The sequence below is a fragment of the Nicotiana tomentosiformis genome, chromosome 2 (assembly GCF_000390325.3).
Source record: "Nicotiana tomentosiformis chromosome 2, ASM39032v3, whole genome shotgun sequence".
Classification (NCBI taxonomy): Eukaryota; Viridiplantae; Streptophyta; class Magnoliopsida; order Solanales; family Solanaceae; genus Nicotiana; species Nicotiana tomentosiformis.
In genome coordinates, this window is record NC_090813.1 from 17,412,988 (window position 1) to 17,435,744 (window position 22,757).

The 22,757-nt window shown below is 40.0% G+C and overlaps 1 protein-coding gene across 1 annotated transcript; it reads right to left on the reverse strand.

Moving 5' to 3' along the window:
* Nucleotides 1–3,918: 3,918 nt before the first annotated feature.
* Nucleotides 3,919–21,939, reverse strand: LOC138904414 (uncharacterized). Its single transcript, XM_070192912.1, has 8 exons — nt 21,926–21,939; nt 21,066–21,642; nt 20,793–20,867; nt 20,534–20,704; nt 20,096–20,232; nt 7,086–7,403; nt 4,389–4,700; nt 3,919–4,177 (listed from the first exon to the last, which is right to left on the reverse strand). Exons 1-8 carry the CDS (start codon nt 21,937–21,939, stop codon nt 3,919–3,921), a joined length of 1,863 nt encoding a protein of 620 aa, XP_070049013.1.
* Nucleotides 21,940–22,757: the final 818 nt, after the last annotated feature.

Here is a 22,757-nt window from a genome sequence, read left to right on the forward strand (position 1 = left end):
ATGGGCAACTTCGAGAATTCTTGAGCGACCGAGTCAAGAACCACTTTAGGAACAGGGATTCTAACAAATAGACATAACAAGAAGATACTGAACCTCAACACATCAAAAATATGATCATCGGTGGAGACGATATCCCACAAGGGCCGATGTTGAAATGCACCAAAGTATCCATTACTCGGGAGAAACGAACTCGAGACTACGTACCTGAAGGAATTTTATCTTTCAGTAACGAGGATGCGGAAGGGATCATACAGCCTCATAATGATGCACTGGTAATATATGTACTCATAAGTAAAACTCGAATTAAATGTGTGTTGATTGATCCAGGTAACTCGGCCAACATTATTCGGTCGAGGGTCGTGGAACAACTCGGTCTACGTGACAAAATCGTGCATGCAGTCCGAATTCTAAACGGGTTCAACATGGCATGTGAAACCACTAAGGGGGATATAACGTTTGATGACGTCCAAATCCACTACTAAAAAGTAAATGGACACGGTCGTATTCAATAAAATTTACCCAACCAAAGAGAACAATATGTAGGCGATTAGGAATGTAAGTGAATTATCACTTATTATGCAATGCCAAACACTTAGAATGGTTGTTGAAAAAATATTATAGCTAAATGCGAAAATGTAAACTAAACTAGAAAGCGAGTAAAATGATCAATGGCTACAAGCATGGATGCATCAGAATTTATACTCAAGTAACGATCCAATGTATTTCACGATTTTATAAATATGAGCGAGTTTATGTTAATTAGCCTCGAGTAATAATTCTATATTAGCTTCTTTCGAAGACTAACAAGACTTCCTAATTGAATTATCCCTAAAATAATTAAGAGATTAAGCACACCCGAATACAGCTATAAGTAGTTCAATCCTATCCCTAGGTAGAATCTATAAAGTAAGGGTTAAAGCCTCATGTTCTTGTTAATTAATATTTTCCAACCCCAAATAATCTTTCCCAAAATTAATTCGAAGTTAATGGGCGAGTCCTAGGGTTAGTGAATCCCTTTGGAAACATTAAAGAACAAGAATAATTAAAGAAACAATAACTCAATTCATAATAAATAAAAATCGTTCAATACATAAGCACAACAAAATATTTAATCCACACTTTAAATATGAATATTCCCATAAACAAGATTCAAGTGTTGAAAAAAAATACTACACACTTAAATATTCAATACAAAGCAAAGAAATGAAGAAATGAGCATAAATGAGTAAGAAGTTCTCAACCAAAAGCTTCAAATCTTCAAGCCCAAGTGTGTGTGCAAGAATCCTAGCTCCAAAACTTGTCTTCACTAGTCTAAGAGACTGAAAAATAAGCCAAAGATTTGCAAAAGATCTACTAGGTCGTGTATTTATGGTTTTGGAATTGAGGATATGTGAATTTCCAGGTCTACCCTGGTCTGAAGCCCGTTGATCGCACCCGCAGAAGAATCCACGCAGGTGCGGATAGCCTAACGCAGAAGCAGCAATCAATGAGAAGCACTAATTCCGCAGAAGTGGACTTACACTCGCAGATGTGCCAACGCATATGCGGTCTTCAAGCGCATGTGTGCTTCCGCAGATGCGTTGATCATATCGCAGATGCGATTCCTGCCTTCCAGGCCTTCTTCCGCAAATGCGGCCATTTCCTCGCATCTGCGAGATAGTAGAAGCGGGCAGTGTTCTGCAGATGCGGAATCACTGAAGAGTTTGGCATTTTTTTCACTCTTTTTGTTCAATTCCGCTTCAATTGAATTCAAATCACTTCATGGCATCATTTACCTGAAAATCTAACAATACACACCATAAACGACCTCATATTATAATTAAAGGATACAAAATCTAAAGAAAATAGACTAGAATGAGTGGTAAAATCATCACTTATCAACACCCCCAACTTAAAGCTTTTGCTTGTCCTCAAGCAAATCAACACCAAATATTCAATGAGGTTCTACCATTCAAATAACAAGTAGGATTACTATCATTCACAAATCACATTCTCCGATTAAGCACCATACTTGTGGATTTGGTTGGTACTAATAATTAGTCTCAAGCATGTGAATCTCAACCAAATAACTCCCTCATTTAAAAACAACTTCAAGAATGCAATGGGTTTTCAAAATAACCAAGTGACAACAACCAAGCCTCAAAAAGTAACTCAAAAGCAATAGTCTACTACATATGCTCAATTTACTCAATTCGGAATCTATCAATGTCACCAATCCATCCTAATCCATGTGCCCTCACAAGAAATAAAGTCCCAAAATTACCATATTTATAATAACACAAGGGACAAATGCACAAAGACACTCACTCTCACAAAGAATTTCAAGTGTTATAAAATATCATGCTATAAGCTTACCCTTATTTTAATTCGCCGCCTATTCAAGAACATTCGGTTGGAGATCTCATAAGGACTTTTAAGCTTGTAATGTAGGTTTAGGGAAGGGTCGGACAGCATTTGGGATACAAGTGACTACACCCTCCTTGAACACTACTCACATTTGTCTTTCTTTTTGCACTTTGCTTATTTTTAAACCACATAGCCCTTATCGGCATCTAGCTACCAATATAGAACCACCTTAAAGTACCTATCTAATTTTCTCAAGACTCCATATTTATATATATACATATGTTTCTCAATTTTATTTTATTTTAACTATTGTCTTTTGGAGCTTGAGTAATTTCATATGAGCACTTTGAGGTATATATTTCTATACTCAATGTACAACCTTACCAATTTCCAACTTGACACCAACACCCTCAACTTAAGATTTTAGCCTCATTCTCAATATTCAAGGAGGGACGAGTTTAAAAGAGGGAAGTATTTTACAAAAGGGTAAAGGTTTGTAATGAGGTGGCCAAAAAAAAGTTAAAGGCTCAAATGGGGTAAACTAGTAATAATATTTATGCAATGGTAGGCTTGAAAGGCTAAAGAGGCTTTTTCAAAGATCACAAAGAATGCCTAAGGTCATCCCTCCAACCAAACAAAATTAACATTAGCATTGAAAGACCAACCGGGCAAGTTCTAGATGATAGAAGTAAACACAAGAATTATTTATAACAAAAACTAACACACATGGAATATCAACTAATCAAGACAGATCAATTTCACTTCTTAATAAGAGCATCTAGAGCAATATCATACCAACTAGTGGGCAAAGAGTCACCAAAAGAGCCAAAAAGTTATTACATAAATTATTCTTTCCCATGCAACTTACTTTTTCAATTTAAAACCAAAATTCGGAGGGGTATTCTTAATTCACACTTCATATACAAGAGACTAATTTTATTAGTACCAAATAATTCAAAAGTCTCCACATAACAAAATAAGACTAATTCCCTTAAGAAAGTCATTACGCATCCATCATAGGAAAAAGTCACCCGGTTCAACACAAAAATGTTCCTCGGAAAAGAACTGCAGCATAAAGAAAATCCAAGGAAATATTACTAAAGAATTAAAATATAAACTAAAACTACTAAAGAAGATAAAATAAATGCTAAAGAAATAAAATAAAATAAAATAAAATAACAAAAACTACTTAAAGAAACTAATACTAAATGAACAAAAATAACATAAACTAAAAACTACTAAAGAAAATAAGTAAAGAAAGAAAAATAAAATAGAATAGCAAAAGTGACTAATCTTGCAAATGTACAACCAATCACAACTACGCTCGGCAAGAGCACGTGATAAGCACTACTAAAACAAGCCTGGCAAGGGTTCACAATATCCATACCACAACATAAACCCGGAAAGGGCACATATATAGCATCAATGTACGAATAAAGTATACTCCTTAAAGCCACCACTAACTAAAAATATTGCAGTGTCCTCACTGCACAATATCAAAATAAAATAAGATTAGTTTGAGGGTCTCCATGAGGGCTGCATCAGACTAGCAGACTACAGGAGAAGGGCTAATCATTGCTGTTGAGAACTCTCGGCCTCATCATCATCAGTATCATCAGCAGCACTCGACATGAAAGAGTACTCCTCGCTATCCTTACCATCAACAACATGTATCTTCCTTTTCGGCTGCCCCCATTGGAATATGGCTTTGATGCCTCTCCACATTTTGATCATAAACTTGCCCTTCTTCTTGTTTCTCGCTTTCTCCTTTTCGAAGTCCGACTGAAGATCTACATGTGCCTTGGCCAAGTTGCCATAGGATGCCTCGAGTCTGCCAACAGATGCTGTTATTTTCTCCTAAGACTCTGCCTGCTTTTTTTGTGCATCTAAGTAGGTCTTCATGTCTTCCCTGGTGAAGTACTCAAGCCAGGCTGGGGTGTGAGGGTCCACTGGGGAGCTTTGACACTAAGTCACGGATGATGCCAAGCTGCGAGTTCAACATCCCAAATGGTCCCTCAGGCACTGCTGCCTATGAGGATGACTCTGATCTGCCAACAATGGTGACTTTCCTCTTCTTGCTCTTGACTGCACTACCCTCACCCGTTACTCTCAACGGATGAAAGGGTTTGTCGGCCGGCAACCAATGATCGGTGCTACGCACCTCAACCTCTGCCTGCCTACACAACTTTGTGATCAGTGAAGGAAACATCAACCCTTGGTTGTCGTCGTGCAAGTACTCTCTCAGCTCCCGCAGGATATAATGACCAACATTCACAGGAATGCCATCAAGAAGGAATGCAATGATCAAGGCTCTAGTGTATGATATATCTGAAACATTTCCACAGGGTGATACCCTGTTGCATAGGATGTAGAGCCATATTTTAGCTTCAGCTATGAAGTCGTTCGACTTCAAACCCCTTATCTTGTTAGCTCATTTTGCTCTCATGCTTGCGGGATAGAGTTTACACACAAGCCATTCTGCGTTGTTGCAATGATATTTTTCTAGCACCGACTCGAGTGGATGGTCAGGAATCCCGAGTATGTTATTAATCTGCTCAGTCCCAAACCTCACTGTCTTACCCCTTATGGTGAGTTGTAGGTCGGTGGAGTTTGTACGCTTAAGATTAGCATAAAATTCACGAACCCACTCCTTATTGGCTTTGCACGGAGTTGGCATGAAGCACGACCAATCGGAGGCGTGAAGATGTCCATAGAATTATGGGAGTAGCTCGGCCAATTTCTCCTCGGCGATCCCCTTTTCAAGCACTATCTTTTTGGTGAGGAGGTTGTCATAATATCGGTGGTGACAATCAGCCGACATGAAGCATGACTAGTCAAATTGTTCATCCACAGCTTCCTCCTCAATTTCATGATCAAGCAAGGCATTTTTGTTCATGTTCGAGTCCATTTTAGCTCAAATTACCTTCAAAAAATCAAAACAATGTTAGTCGGGCAGTAGAATCATGTTAGGAAATTTAAAACAAAGCAATTAGGCCAAAGAATCGAGTAGAACGGGCCCGGGAAGCTCCAGATGCAAAGCTACTGGAATTGGGAATTCTGCCCAGTTTTTGCACCTGCAAAAAGACCATCGCAGGTGTGGCCCCGCTTCTGCGAGTTTTTATCCGCTTCTACGGTGTTTATCAAAGGGTTCCAAAGCCCAGAATTTTCGACTCTTTAACTTCTCAAACAATATTTTTAGCACATAATTTATAGTCAAGACTTCTAAATTGGTGCACTACATGAACCGATGATTCCATTAAACCTGATTTTGTGGTACTTAGCTAGCAATTGTCTTTTAGACAATTTGTCAAACACATGACAAGTAGAGAGGATGATATGCTTTTTTAATTTAATTTGGTACTCAGACTTTCCAACAATTTGTTTCATCATTAGCAGCACACACACAGACACTCTCAACCATTTTTTCTCACTCCTAAAACTAACAGTGATAAAATAAAATAAAAAAAAAAATTGAAAACATGACTGTAGAATAGATGAGATGAAGAAGAAGAAAAAGAAGAAAAGAGAAGTAGAAGAGATGAGTAGATGAGGGGACTAAGAACCATACGTGTGTGTCTTGTGTGTGAGAACTCAAATGTGAGCAGTTGGTGAAGTAAAGAGTAGTAGCGTGAGAGAGGATAGGGAGTTGTGAGAATTAAAGAAAATTAGAATCTCACCTAATGAAGGGTTTTAACATTTACCCGTTGGACCGCTTCTGCGGCTTGCACATCTGCGGGAGCGCTTCTGCGGCTGCCAAACCACTTCTGCGACTTAACACCGCAACTGTGATTCTTTAGGCACTTTTGCAAGGCCGCATCTGCGGTGAATGTTCAACAAATGCGGTTACACCAGATGATTGATGTACAGATTTTTCAGCCACTGTTTTTGTGCACTCCAACACCTCAAACTCCTCAATCCAACTCCAAAAATTCTGAAACTTGACAGATAAGTCAAAAATAATATCCTAAACTATTCTTAAAAAGAAAATTTCAAAAACGACTAAAATTTTTGAAAATCGATAGGTTGCCTCCTACCAAGCGCCGCATTTAATGTCGTGGCACGACGCGAATCAACTTTACAACTTTTTCGCCACTTGGACGATATGAATTGGGCACCTAACTTGGAATCAAGCTTGTAACCACGAGCGGTGGGGGTGGTAAGTTGATGATCAAGCCAAACTTTAATTTTTTCATTTTGCGTTTCTTGGCTTTCATGCAAGAATGTCATTTTGCCTTCTTGTTCCCTCAAATTGTAAGATGTATGGCCTTTTCCTTTCCTCCTCGCAATCCCTCATTGACTCGTGTAGTTCAATTCCCATATTACCACACAATTTCAATGTTGAAAAATGCTTGGAATGTGACATCAAACCTCCAAATTGCAATTCTTCTCGGATTTTGACATCCTCTTTTTCCCCCGGAATAGAGTCACTTTCAACCATGTTTTTAATTACACCGGTTGACTCTAATTTCATATTTTTCTTGGTATCACTAACAAGCATGGAGTCGATTTGCGGATGTTCAATTTTTTATTCCTCAAAATAAAGCTCACTTTCTTCCTCGATGTCGGACTCTTCTTGATCTCTTTCCACACTCTCAAATTGGTGGGCATAGTGAGCCTCAACCAATATTTTCATTTGATTTTCCAAGGTGTGTATATCATCATCATTTTGAGTTAGTGCTTGTTTTAAGTCCTCGAGTGCCAAGCTTTGCTTCTTCTCATTTTGAAGAATGGCCTCCAACATGAGCATCATCCTCTCATTTTGAGCATTTGAGAGTTCTTCTTGGTTTTGATCAAGTGCCAAAGAAGGATTTTTGGCTTCAACCTCCAAGTAAGGTTCTTGGCTATCATTCACTTTCGAGGATTTTTGGACCTCTAAATCTTCAAGCATTTCTCCCATTTGTAAGTTCAACCTTTCAAGCACCAAATCATTTTGGAGACTATTTTCCAAAATCTCCTCCAATGCATTTTGCTCTTTGTTTTCTCCTTCAAGTAGGCATTCTAACATGAGCTTAAACTCTCCATTTTGACCGTGCTCAATTTCTTCCACTTTCACATCCCTATAATTTTTATCACAAAAAGAAGAATCATCATAGCAGGGGCTTGAGGAAGGAAAGGACGAATAAGCACAATTATCCCAATGACCATTTTGGCGACTACACTTATCACAAATACTCCACTCATGGGTTTGAGATTGTGCGCACAATCCACCCCGGGAGAATTTAAATAATTTTTTCATGAGTGTGGTCCTCCACAATAAGGACAAGGGTCATTAAAGTATGAACAACTACCATCCGACCAATTTTCATTATATGATGCCATTTTTTTTATAAAAAAAAACTAAGAAAGTAAACAAGAAAACAAATAGGAAGATAAACAAGGATAAGAAAATAATTACAAAAATATTCACAAGTTTGGACCAAAGCACTTACGCTTACTTCTCAAGCAACCTAAATTGCGCCAAATTGTTCCCCGGCAATGGCGTCAATTTTTTATGACGTTCAAATCCACTACTAAAAAGTAAATGGACACGGTCGCATGCAATATAATTTATCCAACTATGAGTCGGGTCGAATCCCACAGAGAACAATATGTAGGCGATTAGGAATGTAAGAGAGGTCTCAAAATTGTAAGGTCCCTGCTATGATGATTCTTCTTTTTGTGATGAGTAATGGTTGGAATGTAATGGTAGTGTAAGGTCTGCGTACACACTACCCTCCCCAGACCCCACTAGTGAGATTATATTGGGTTGTTGTTGTTGTTGTTATTATGCAGTGCCAAACACTTAGAATGGTTGTTGAGAAAATATTATAGCTAAATGCAAAAATATAAACTAACCTAGAGAGCAAGTAAAATGATCAATGGCTACAAGCATGGATGCATCGGAATTTACACTCAAGTAACGATCCAATGTATTTCACGATTTTACAAATATGAGCGAGTTTATGTTAATTAGCATCGGGTAATAATTCTATATTAGCTGCTTCCGAAGAATAAAAATACTTCCTAATTGAATTATTCTTAAAACAATTAAAAGATTAAGCCTGCCCGGATACGGGTACAAGTAGTTCAATTCTATCCCTAGGTAGAATCAATAAAGTGAGGGTTAAAGCCTCAAGTTCTTATTAATTAATCTTTTCCAACCCCAAATAATCTTTTCCAAAATTAATTCGAAGTTAATGGGCGAGTCCTAGGGTTAGATAATCCCTTTGGAAACATTAAAGAACAAGAATAATTAAAGAAACAATAACTCACTTCATAATAAATAAAAATCGTTCAATACATAAGCACAACAAGATATTTAATCCACACTTTAAATATGAATATTCCCATAAATAAGATTCAAGTGTTGAAAAAAAAATACTACACTTAAATATTCAATACAAAGCAAGGAAATGAAGATATGAGCATAAATGAGTAAGAAATTCTCAACCAAAAGCTTCAAATCTTCAAGCCCAAGTATGTGTGCAAGAACCCTAGATCCAAAACATGTCTTCTCTAGTTTAAGAGACTAAAAAATAAGCCAAAGATTTGCAAATGATCTGCTAGGTCGTGTATTTGTGGGTTTGGAATTGAGGAGATGTGAATTTCCAAGTCTGCCCAGGTCTAAAGCCTGTTGACCGCACATGCGGAAGAATCCACGCAGGTGCGGATAGCCTAACGCAGAAGCAGTAATCAATGAGGCACTAATTCCGCAGAAGCGGACTTACACTCGCAGATGCGCCAACACAAATGTGGTATTCAAGCGCATGTGCGCTTCCGCAGATGCGTTGATCATATCGCAGATGCGATTCTTGCCTTCCAGACCTTCTTTCTCAAATGCGACCATTTCCTCGCATCTGCGAGGTCGCACAAGCGAGCAGTGTTCCGCAGATGCAGAATCACTGAAGAGTTTTGCATTTTTTTCACTCTTTTTGCTCAATTCCACTTAAATTGAATTCAAATCACTTCATGGCATCATTTACCTGAAAATCTAATAATACACACCATAAACGACCTCATATTATAATTAAAGGACACAAAATCTAAAGAAAAGAGACTAGAATGAGTGGTAAAATCATCACTCATCAACGTTATCAGTCAATATCACTGGAACCATATGAGAGGCCAAGTTTTATGTGATCGAAGGAGACATGAGGTACAACGCCCTTCTCGAAAGGCCATGGATCTACAACATGAGGGCAGTGTCCTCAACTCTTCACCAAGTGTTAAAATTCCCAACTCCGGAGGGGATTAAGACAATCTATGGGAAACAACCGGCCGCAAAAGTTATATTTGCAGTCGAAGAAGTGATCCCAATATCCATACTCGCAAAATAGAAGGAACCGAATTCTGGCGCAAACCAAGATGCCAAATAGCAGTCACTGACACCAACCCAATCGGATAAGCCAGGGACTTATGAAGACGATGATTATGGGGTTTCCTGATCATTTATAATCCCTGATGACTCTGACGCAACCAAATTAACGGTCGAAGAGCTGGAACAGGATATATTGGTCGAGCATCTGCCCGATTGGAAGGTATACCTAGGAACGAGGTTAACTCCTGAGCCCAGGAAAATACTTATTCAATTTCTTGTAGCTAACATAAATTGTTTCGCTTGGTCCCATCTCGATATGATAGGGATCCCATCGAGGATAATCACTCACAAGCTAAGCCTGGACCCGAAAATCAATCGGGTCAAGTAAAAGAGGAGGCCCCAGTCCGAGGTCAAACATGCTTTCATCAAGGAAAAGGTATATAAACTCCTTAAAATAGGGTCCATTCGGGAGGTTAAATACCCGGATTAGTTAGAAAACGTAGTGGTAGTCCCTAAAAATAGAATAAAATAAGAATGTGTGTAGATTACAAAGATTTGAATAAGGCATGCCCCAAAGACTCTTTTCCTTTTCCCAACATCGACTGTATGATCAATGCCACGGCCGGCCACGAGATCCTCAATTTTTTCGACTCCTATTCCGGGTACAACCAAATACGGATGGACCCCAGTGATCTGGAAAAAACCTCCTTCATCACTAAATACTACACATAATGTTATAACGTGATGCCATTCAGATTCAAAAATGTCGATGACACCTATCAACGCCTAGTAAATCGGATGTTTGAGGAAAAAATAGGAAAATCGATAAAGGTTTACATTGACGATATGTTGGTTAAGTCTCTGCGAGCAGAGGACCATTTAAAACATTTGCAGAAAACCTTCAGCATATTGAAGAAGTACAATATGAAACTGAACCTGGAAAAGTGCGCGTTCGGAGTTGGATCAGGTAAATTTCTTGGGTTCATGGTATCCAACCGAAGAATCAAGATCAACCCCTATAAGATCAAAGCCATCGAAGATATCACATTCGTGGACAACGTAAAGGCCGTGCAAAGGCTAACCGGGAGCATAGCCTCCCTCGGGCGATTTATTTCGAGGCTGTCTGATAAAAGCCACTGATTCTTCCTACTATTGAAAAAGAAGAATAACTTTTCATGGACTCTGGAATACCAACGAGCTTTGAAGGAGCTAAAAAGGTACTTATCGAGCCCACCGTTGCTTCACACACCAAAGACAGACGAACAATTGTACTTGTACTTGGTGGTCTCGGAGATAGCGGTAAGTGGAGTCCTAGTTCGGGAGGAACGAGGTACACAATTTCCAATTTATTATGTTAGTAGGACCTTAGGTGAGGCCAAAACTAGGTACCCTCACCTAGAAAAATTGGCGCTCGCCTTGCTAAGTGCCTCCATGAAACTAAAACCATACTTCCAATGGCACCCCATATGTGTCGTAACAACTTACCTGTTAAGGAACGTGATGCATAAGCCCGAACTCTCGGGCCAATTGGCCAAATGGATCGTGGAAGTAAGTGGTTATGATATTGAGTACCGACCCTGAACCGCCATTAAGACCCAAATTTTGGCAGATTTTGTGGCTGACTTTATGTTGACCTTAATACCCGAGGTCGAAAGAGAGTTATTGATTAACTCAGGGACTTCCGGGAATCTGGACCCTATTTATGGACGACGCTTCAAACTCAAAAGGGTTCGGTCTTGGCATCATACTAAAGCCACTAACAGGTAAAATAATTAGGCAATCTATTAAGATTATGGAATTGACTAACAATGAGGCCGAATATGAGGCCATGATTACCGACCTTGAATTAGCCAAAATCTTGGGGGCATAGGTGATCGAATCCAAGTGCGGCTCACTCCTTGTGGTAAACCAAGTTAATAGGACATTCGAGGTCAGGGAAGAACGAAAGCAGAGATACTTGGACAAGTTACAGGCGACATTACCTCGGTTCAAAGAATGGACTTTGCAACATATGCCTCGGGATCAAAACAACAAAGTTGATGCCCTCGCTAACTTGGGATCGTCGGTCGAAGACGACGAGATCAACTCGGGAGAAATTGAACAGCTTATAAGATCGGTGGTGGAACACGCCGAGATCAACTCAACGAGCCTAACTTGGGACTAGAGGAATAAGTATGTGGAATATCTCAAGAGTGGAAAACTGCCCTTGAACCTAAAATAATCGAGGGCCCTACGAACAAAGCCAGCCCGATTTAATTTGTCTGAGGATGGAACCATAGTCAGAAGAATGTTCGATGGCCCGATCGCGATATGTTTGGTATCGGGAGACATCGAATATATTTTGAGGGAAATCCATGAAGGTACCTGTGGAAATCATTCAGGTGCCGAATCACTAGTTCAAAAAATAATCAGAGTCGGTTACTACTAGACCGATATGGAAAAAGACGCAAAGGAGTTCATTCGAAAATGCGATGGATGTCAAAGGCATGCTTCGATGATTCATCGAGCAGGAGAGTCGCTACATTCAGTCTTATCACCATGGTCGTTCATGAAATGGGGGATGGACATCGTTGGCTCCCTTCCACGGGCACCCAGTATGGCTCAATTTATTTTATTAATGACTGACTATTTTTCTAAATGGGTGGAAGCACATGCATATGAAAAGGTCAGAGAAAAAGTGTAACGACTCGACTGGTCATTTTGAGCAATTACACTTTTTTCGGTAGTTTGAGGGCTCAAGTAACTTTGCATAATGTATTATGATTTGCGTAAATCATCGGTGTTGGTTTTCAAGTTATCCGGAATTGATTTGGAAGAATGAACTTCAAGATTTAAGCCTTGAGTTAGAAGAGTTGACCAAGTTTGACCTTTTAGTATTGGATCTCGGAATAGAATTTCGTGAGTTTTGTTAGCTCAGTTGGGTGATTTTGGACTTAAGATCGCGTCCGGATTGTTAGTTGGAGGTCTGTAGTCGAATTAGCCTTAAAATGGCGAAAGTTGGAGTTTTGGGATGTTTGACCGGGAGTGGACTTTTTGATATCGGGGTCGGATTCTGATTCTCAAAGTTTGAATAGGTCTGTAATGTCAGATGTGACGTGTGTGCAAATTTTGAGGTCAATCGAACGTGTTTTGATAGGTTTCGGCATCGGTTGTAGAAGCTGAAGTTCCAAAGTTCATTGATTTTGACTTAAGGTGTGATTCATCGTTTCGAGGTTGTTATGCATGATTTGAAGTCCCGAGTAGGTTCATTTCGTCACATGGAACTTGTCTGCAAATTTTATCATCATTTGGAATTGATTTGATATGGTTCGGACGCTTGGTTGCGATTTTAGATGTTCTTGAAGTTTCCTTTGATCTTAATGCATTTTGGCGTCCGCTTCATGATTCTAGAGGTTATTTTGATGTTTTGATAGCTCGTGCGAGTTCGTGTGATGTTTTTAGACTTGTGTAGGTTTTTGGTTTGGGGCCTCGAGTGAGTTTTGGATTGGTTTCAGATTGTATTTGTTAAGGTTTTGAGTGTTGGTTCTAGTTTAATCGCATTTGCGATGTTTTTGTCGCAAATGCAGCTATCGTATTTGCGATGCAGCCTCGCATTTGTGAACCTGGGCTGCTGGACTGGAGTTCGCTTTTGCGTAGAATATCGTCGGGCGGAATAGATGTTATTCGCACCTTGGTCTGTGTTATGTGTCCTCTCTTATGCTATGACGGGTTGAGAGGGTTACATGGTTCTTCGTACGCATATTGTAATTCAATTTAGGCCTCATGGCGCTATGGGCGAGATGGCCTTCGTGATGTTGATTTGCTTATTGCACCATAGTTGTGCGTGTCCTTCTCAGTATTTTGTGTTATTAATAATTTTTCCCATAGTTATATTTTGTGCACTCTATTGTGCTTGATACTGACGCACATGTGATTAGTGAGCCCGAGTATTATGGCTCGAGGGATACCCTATGTGGACTAATATTATGGGATCGGGTTGCACGCCGCAACGGTACTGTGATGAAATGTAACTCCTGATGTTTACTTCGTGTATTTTTGCTTTCACTTTGTTGAAAATAGTTCATATGGAAAATGCTAAACCTGTCTGCTTAACTTGTTTAGTAGTCTTCTTATTTAACTCTCTTATTGTTACATGTTATATCTGAATTATTACTTGTTGTTCGGGACTCTGTTGTGTGGGGTTCCATATGATTATTGTTGATACCTGTCGGTGGGGCTGCTTGTATTGGTTGAGATGAGGTTTCTAGACTTGAGATTTGCACTATTGTATTGGGACGAGGAAGGTTTGGGAGAATAATACCATATTTTTCTAAGTATTTGGGCAATGGCCCTGGTCGGACGAGTGAGTTTCTTGGCTTCTTGATCAGATGAGTAGTTAAGAGGTTATGCGTGTTTATTTCATCACCGGCAGGGTATGCAGGTTTTGAACGAGGCTCTAATCGATACGAGGTTTGCTACCGGCACCGGGTTTGTTGTTAGGCAGTAATGGTGGTTAAAAGTCACTGATGTGAGTGTCTGAGTGATGGGGCGTATTATGCGATTTCATCTTGGGGTTATGGTTATGACCTAATACAGTTGTTCAGGTTTATACAGTGTGTAGATGTGAGATTCGGGGCTTGTAACGAATTTTGGATGTTGGAGATTGGGTTCTAAGGTTAAGGACCAAAGTTGAAGTAAGGATCTCAAGTTATGTTGCGTTGGCAGGCTTATATGGACTATGGTGATGTGGGATCATCCCCGGATATTTGCATAGTAAAGTTACACCTTGGTTTGAAAGCTTTGGAATGACTTTTGGGACGTTCAAAGACGAACATATATTTTAAGTGGTGGAGGATGTAACGACCCAACTGGTCATTTTGAGCAATTGCGCTTTTCTCGATAGTTTGAGAGGTCGAGTATCTCCGCATGAAGTATTATGATTTGCATAAATCGTCAGTGTTGGTTTTTAAGTTGTTGGAAATTGATTTGGAAGAATGGACTTCAAGATTTAAGCCTTGAGTTGGAAGAGCTAACCAAGTTTTACCTTTTAGTATTGGATCTCGGAATGGAATTTTGTGAGTTCCATTAACTCCGTTGGGTATTTTGGACTTAGGAGCACGTCCGGATTGTTAGTTGGAGGTCCGTAGTCGAATTAGTCTTGAAATGGTAAAAGTTGGATTTTTGAGAAGTTTGACCGGGAGTGAACTTTTTGATATCGGGATCAAATTTCTATTCCGGAAGTTAGAATAGGTCCATAATGTCAAATGTGATGTGTGTGCAAAATTTGAGGTCAATCGGACGTGTTTTGATAGGTTTCGGCATCGGTTGTAGAAGTTGAAGTTCCAAAGTTCATTGATTTTGACTTTAGGTGCGATTCGGCATTTCGAGGTTGTTATGCATTAGTTGAAGTCCCGAGTATGTTCGTTTCATCACATGGAACTTGTCTGCAAAATTTGACGCCATTTGGAGTTGATTTGATATGGTTCGGACGCTTGGTTGCGATTCTTGAAGTTCTTAAAGTTTCCTTTGATCTTCATGTGTTTTGGCGACCAATTCGTGATTCTAGAGGTTATTTTGATGTTTTTATCGCTCAAGCGAGTTCGTGTGATATTTTTAGACTTGTGTGGGTGTTTTGGTTTGGGGCCTCGGGGGCTCGGGTGAGCTTCGGATTTGTTTCAGATTATTTTTGTTAAAGTTTTGAGTGTTGGTTCTGGTTTAATCGCATTTGCGATGTTTTTGTTGCAAATGCGGCTATCGCATTTGCGAAGCAGCCTTGCATTTGCGAACCTGGGCTGTTGGGCTGGAGTTCGCTTTTGCGAAGAATATCTCGCATTTGCGATGGCCCCCTTTTTTGCATTTGCGAAGCTTTTGGTCGCAAATGCGGCCTTAGTAGGAAAGTCTCCAGTTCGCAATTGCGATACTTTGTTCGCATTTGCGGGGTCGCATTTGCGAATCCCCTGTCGCAAATATGATATCTGCAACCTGCTAAATGCTGAGAATTTCGAGACTTAGCTTCATTTTGATATATTTTGAACCCTAGCTTCGATGGGAGGCGATTTTGTGAAGGGATTGTCATATCAAATCATTGAGTAAGTGCCTCTAATCAATTCTCAACTACATTTCATGATTTTACACAAGATTTAACATCAAATTCATGAGAAATCTAGGGGGAAATTGGGAATTTTGTTAAAATTTTGAAAAATAAAAATTTGGGATTTGAGAGTCGAATATGACTCGGATTTGGAAACAAAATAAATATTTGGACTCGTGAGGCTATGGGTAGCCAAGACCTATCCTTAGACTCGGGTTTTGACCGGGCTGACCCCGAGAGTTGACTTTTGTTGACTTTTTAGAAATTGAATAAAAATCACAACTTTATTAATTAAAATTGTTTTCCCTTGCATTGTGTGATGTATTTAAGTCGTCTTTGGCTAGATTGAGCCGAGCAGAGGTGAATCTTGTAAAGGAAAAAGCTAAATTGAGTATTGAATTAGCCGAATTGAGGTAAGTGTCTTGCCTAACTTTGTTGAGGGAATTTTTCCTACTATTTGACATTGTTTTTTACATGTAGGGGTGATACATCTATGAGGTGACGAGCATATATGCATGTGCCAGAGTTAACCATGCTCGAGGGTAAATTATATTATGAATTGTGTCTTGTACATTCACGTGATCTTCTTGCTTCATGCCTTACTTGATTCATAGATACTAAGAATATAGTATTAGATGTTGGAAACTAAGACTTAGTTCATTATGACTTGATCAAATTTAATGGAATTCTGAGATTACATTGATGTGTTTAACTCGGTTATCATTATGCATAATCATTAATACATTGCTACGACCGATATTCTTGAGATACTAGATTTTACACTTGTGTTGTAGATCATTTGTGAGATTTGTTGGAATACTTGAATAATAAGGTTCTTGCGGGTTTATTGAACTATTGTCGGCTTGGGAAGTTGTGATTGGGATTCATTTGGAATATTCGTTTAAATACTCTCCTTGACGTTATTTATGCTTCCTGCCTTGTTTGTCATTGATATACATATGCTTGGTAAGGAAGAGTGTAAAGCACGAAGGGTGATGCCATGCCATTGTTCATACATTATCATGTGAGGGAGAGTGTAAAGCACGAAAGGTGATGTCGTGCCATATTATTTGAGAGTAAAAGCATGAAGGGTGATGTCGTGCCATATTATTTGAGAGTAAAAGCATGAGGGGTGATGTCGTGCCATATTATCTAAGAGTAAAAGCATGAAGGTTGATGTCGTGCCATATTATTTGTGAGTAAAAGCACGAAGGGTGATGTCGTTCCATGTTATGTGAGTAAAAGCACGAAGGGTGATGCCATGCCATTGCATTTATATTATCATATTTTTGTGTTATTGCGAGTTCATGGCACGAAGGGCGTTTCCGTGCAAGTGAGGACGAGGGACATGCATTATATTGTGATATCCTTTTCCTGCAGATATCCTCATGTCCTTACCTTAAATTGTTACTGTTGTACTTACGGTTATGACTTGTCGTCATTGTTCTGTCTTTATTCTCTATCTAAATTGTTGTTATGTTGCCCATGACTTCTACTTGCTTAACTTTTAAATATCATGCCTACTTCCTGCTATTATAGTTGCATCCATGACATATCTGTTTTGTTGCACTTAGGTACAGGTCTTATTCCATGTTAGTCATTCATGTCTCTACTTGTTAACTTATAAAGATCATGTGTCCTCTTTCTTGTTTGTTATATCTATCTTCATGCCCCCACAATGCTAGTTAGTTGAAGTTACATTCCTTTTCCTAATTGTTGTCATGACATTTATGCCTTCCGCCTAGTCTGTTACTAATGTCCTTATGTACATTCTCATTCATTATTACTACTTGCGTAGTTCCTACTTTGTCATTTCTGTTATCGGTATTTCCGCCCTTCGGTTGGTACTGTTTTACGCATATTTGGTGTGGAGGAGATAAATGCACAAAGGGTGTTGCCGTGCCGTTGTATTTGATATCTTGAGTGTTTCTCTCAAACTATGAAAGTTTTGAGGTGATTATTGTGGTTCATTGGGTTTCACTCTAAGGAAAGGATGGTCGAGATATTGGAAACTATTGAATTGTGATCTTTTCTAGTACTCTGTTATTGTTTTGTATATTCATTTGGTGTACTCTATCATGTTATACTGTAGTATAGTTCTATTGCGAAATTCCGGTACATATTTTTAATAGTGAGCATCTTTTTACTAAAAAGCCTCGTCACTACTTCGACGAGGTTAGACAAAATACTTACTAGGTAAATAGGGTAGGTTGTACTCGTACTACACTTCTGCACCTTGCGTGCAGACTTTTAGAGCGGAGCTGCTGGTGATGTCGGGAGCTGACCCTAAAGATGTTCGTACATTCCGAATATAGCTGCCACTTGTCCTTGGTGGCTTTAGATTTTGTTAATCTGTTTATGTAGCTTGCAAACCGATCGTGTAATTTTTTTGTATCAGCTTTGTAAATTCTAAGTCCTATAAGTTCATGATTTGTACTGCTAGTTCTTGGGTTAATTTGTAAAAGTTTAGATAATTCTTCTTATTTTTCTACAAATTTCAATTGAATTGTATTGACTGTTAGTTGGCTTACCTAGCGGGTCGAGTTAGATGCCATCACGACTGGTGATTTTTGGGTCGTGACAAAAAGAAGTCATCGATTTTATCTAGGACCACATTATATGTGGATTCGAAATACCGGCCGAGATTGTGTGCGATAACGGAAAACAGTTTATTGGCAGCAAAGTAAGCAAGTATCTTGAAGACCATAAGATCAAAAGGATCTTATCCACTCCTTACTACCCTAGTGGGAACAAACAAGCAGAATCCACCAATAAAACCATAATCCAAAACCTCAGAAAGAGGTTGAACGATGCCAAAGAAAAATGGAAGGAAATGCTACCTGAGGTCCTTTGGGCGTACCGTACAACCTCGAAGTCCAGTACCGGGTCCACATTGTTTTATTTGGTTTATGGCACCGAAGCTTTAATACCGGTCGAGGTCGGAGAACCGAGCATTAGATTCTGACATGCAACAAAGGAATCGAACGACGAGGCTATGAGTATGAGCCTGGAACTATTAGATGAAAGGCGCAAAATCACCCTTGTCCGGTTGGCCGCCCAAAAATAGTGGATCGAGAGATATTATAATCGAAGGGCTAACTTTCGATATTTCAATACCGGGGACTTAGTACTAAGAAAAGTTACACTGAACACCCAAAACCCGAATGAAGGTAAATTGGGGCCAAACTGGGAAGGACTGTACCAAATTATTGAAATCACCGGAAAACGATCCCGTAAGCTAGAAACAATGAACGGCGAACAATTGCTGACCAACTAGAACATAACTCACTTAAAGCGATATTACTGCTAAGGTGCAACACCGTTCTTTATTTTATTTTACATTTCAAACTAACACTTGCAGGTGACCAACAAGGGATGATACGAGATCCTAGGTCTGAAAGCACGCGTTGCACTCTTTTTCCCTTAAACCGGCTTTGTCCCAAATGGGTTTTCCGGCAAGGTTTTTAATGAGGCAACAAAGTAAATCATGCTAACTTAGAATTGAAGGCCGGCTACGAACCGATGACAGTAATGACAATAGCCTGAATTAAACTCGAGGGCATGATACTTATTTGGCATTGCCTGAATTAAAAGGCTAAGGCTGTTCCGAGTTAATAATACCCGAGAGCATGAAGTTTATTTGGCATTGCCCGAATTAAAAGGCCAAGGCCGATCCGAGTTGATAAAAGTCGAAAGCATGAAGATTATTTGGTATTGCCTGAACTAAAAAGGCTACGGCCATATTAACACGGCTCGGATACGTCCTAGACTCGTAAAACAACAAGGCCTTCGAAATATTCTTATAACCGGTTCTAAAGGCTACCGTCACCAAGCTATAAACCTAAATTATTTTGCGAAAAAAGTTTTTGGTAACACCAAATCCCTACAATGCCTTAACACAAACTAACGTTAAAGGCAAGGTTTGTTCGAACCTTCGAACATAACCTAATTATTTCATGCTAAGGCATTTCAACCATTGCGAAGACAAATAAAAAAGCAAAGGAAAATTTCAAAAGTGATGAAAGGAAAAAGCCTTATATATATATATATATATATATATATATATATATATCAAAAAAAAATTACAAGAGTTGAATAGCCCCGATACATATTTTTTACAAAGGCCAAAAGGCCTCAACAAAAAGATAGTATAAAAAGCAAAAAGATCCTAAATGGCCTAATCTTCATTGGGGGCTACATCATCAATTACGGGGTCTTCGCCACCATCGAGCCCACCAGACTCTTTAGACCTCTCGGAATCCTCCTTGGGATAATCCATCTTCCAAGCCTTGGCTTCGCATATCTTGACATTCTCGATTTCAGCCAATATGTTAAAATTCTAAGCATGAACTCCCTCGAGAGCCTCCCTTTGGGATTGCCACCTCGCATATATCACCATGTTTCTCGCTTGTTCCTGAATGGCCTCGATGTCAGCCTTGAACTGGACCACTTTATCATCGGCCTTGGTCTTGGCCACAACGACCTCTAACTTGGCCGCCTCAAGCTCCTTGGCCAGGTTCTGTTGACCAGTAACAACCGAGTTTAATCGATATTGGAGTCCTTCGATCGTACTGACCTGCACCAAGTATTTCTCCTTTATAGCTCGAACTGAACCTTAGCCGAAGCCAACTGCGCCTGGGCAGTCTCTTTTTCCGAGGCCAGGCGGTCCATATTTTTCTTCCATTCTTCGGCCTCAGCCTTCACCGTATCTACCTCCACCTGGAGCTACTCGATCTGGTCAAGTATCTTTTGAACCTATGGTTCGGATCATTAGCTAATGTGTCTGAATCATCATCACTAAGTTCAATTATTCGTCTTACCTGCTCGACCAGATCGACATGCTCCTTCCGAGCCGCTTCTAACTCGGCCTGGAGCTTCTCGCTAAGAAGCTTGTAAGCATACTTCTTCTCAACAAGCTCTCGAGTCTCGGCCTCCTGACGCTTGAACTCCTCCCGATATCGGAGAAAGGCCTCGTGATGAAGCATCAAGGCCTGCAAGCACAAAGGAAAATGTTACGATTATTCATGATTAAATTTAAGTACATAATAAAGGGATATTCGAAATTACCCGATTCAGCACCTGTTGAGCTTCGTTGAACAGGCATGGCGCTTCCACCTCATTCATTCTAGATTGATCCTCTTCGGTCACCAAGTACTAAAGGTAACATGCAATCCCCACCGGGGCAGAGAAAACCCGGGCGTCCTCCAGAATATGCATAAATATTGCTCGTCTCCGAGTAGGACCAACACTCAGAGCTGGGAACTAATTCACTAATTTTGGGCTTGAAGAAGACCCGCCAACTCCCGAGGACGATATCTTCTTTGGTACCGGTAAGTCACCTAACCCGCTGACATCCTCCGAAGCAGTAGAATCCAGTCCATCGAAGAAATTGTGAAAAGAATTGACTGCTCCTTGGGCCTCTTTGCTGAGGTTACCTTTCAACGTCCGAGACTCATTTATCATAGAATTGGTAAACGAAGGCGACCCAAAGAGATCGATCACGCCAAGCGCCTCCTTAGGCACATTATCTTCTGACCGACAAGTACCGGTCACAATCTTTTTTTTGACCTCCCTAGCTTGGGGCAAAATGGTCTCGACCCTCCCTGGTTTGGAGACTTCAGCCACTGCTTCCTCTACGACCTCCATGGATTGAGGCAGTTCTAAATCACTTCTCATGCGGGCAACCAATTCAGAATATTCTTCTTCTTTGGACTCATCCCTCAACCGATGGAGTGAGTCTGATGAAAGTTCTCGGGCGCTGACATTCTTAGGTTTGCGCACTAGCCGCTTCCTCGGTCTCTTCTTTTCAGGGCTCGAGGAACTTGGAGCTTTTCTTCTTTTTTTCTCTTTATCCTGCTTCGGATCATGGGATCGGCGTATATGTCGCCATCGCCTGATGGAGGCGTCATTTCGACATCTTTTGATAAACCTGCAAAAAGAAAGTAAAATGATTTAGAGATCAAAGATGTGAAAGTAAGATCAAATATAATCTAGAGAAAAATTCTCACCATGGTTACGGGCCTCCCATCGGCCCTTCGAGATCTCACGCCACAAGCGCTCAAAATAAGGTCTCTATGTTGCAATACCCTCGACCCACTCCTTGAGTCGAGGAACGACATCCGGTATCTGGGCAACAACGGTATCATCACATAACATCGACGAGAAGGGAGGGAAAATAAAAGCAATAAAATAAATCTTGAAGTTATACTTACGTTTCATGTTCCATTTTTCAGGAAATGGCATATTCGCAGCCGGTATTAAGTCCTAGGTCCTCACTCGAATGAATCGGCTAACCAGCTTCGGTCCCAATCCTCATTGATGCTCGAGAATAAGGCCTTAGTAGCTCGACATGCGAGATTGATTAATCCCCCTCGGTAAAGTCGAGGGCTATACAAGCGCATGAGGTGGTCGATGGTAAATGGACACTCCCCGAGCTTTCTCACAAAGAAATGAAGCAGAATAACAATCCACCAAAATGAAGGATAGATCTGCCCGATCGTCACTTCATACCTTTTGCAAAAGGCTATGATAAATGGATCTAAAGGACCCAGCGTGAAAGGGTAAGTGTAAACACTTAAAAAACCTTCCACGTAGGTGGTGATTGATTCTTCGGAAGTAGGGACCACTACGAGTTTATCTTTCCAGTTGCAGTCCTCTTTGACCTTATCGAGGATGCTCGCAGTAATAACACATATGTATCTCGAGACCGGCTCGCACCGACCCGTTACCAAGGGGGTTTTCTTGATCTTGAAGTCGGCCCCGGTTGGGCACCCCGAAGGGACATACGACTTTAAAGGGGGTTCCAGTGTTGGTTTCTCAGTAGCAGCAGACGAAATATTTCAGATGGTTTCGAGAAAGAGGGGGTTTCTTTTTTAGAAATAGATTTTGAAGTCTTTGCCATTTCTTTTAAATAGAGGAGAGAAGAAGATGTTGGTAAAGTAGGAGTTGCAACAAGCAGGTAACTTATGAAGAAATTTCAAAGAACTAACAAGGAAGGAAGTTCTTAAGCTTAAATCCAGAAAACCAGAAGATGGGGATGATGAA

Bases quoted from the DNA above. Each gene is read 5' to 3' on its own strand.
- LOC138904414 (XM_070192912.1), bottom strand. The intron at 20,233-20,533 runs GTAAGACGAATA...ACTGGTCAACAG, and splicing joins ATGTCGATCTGGTCGAGCAG to AACCTGGCCAAGGAGCTTGA. The intron at 4,701-7,085 runs GTTGGAGGCCAT...CCTATGCAACAG, and splicing joins AATGAGAGGATGATGCTCAT to GGTATCACCCTGTGGAAATG.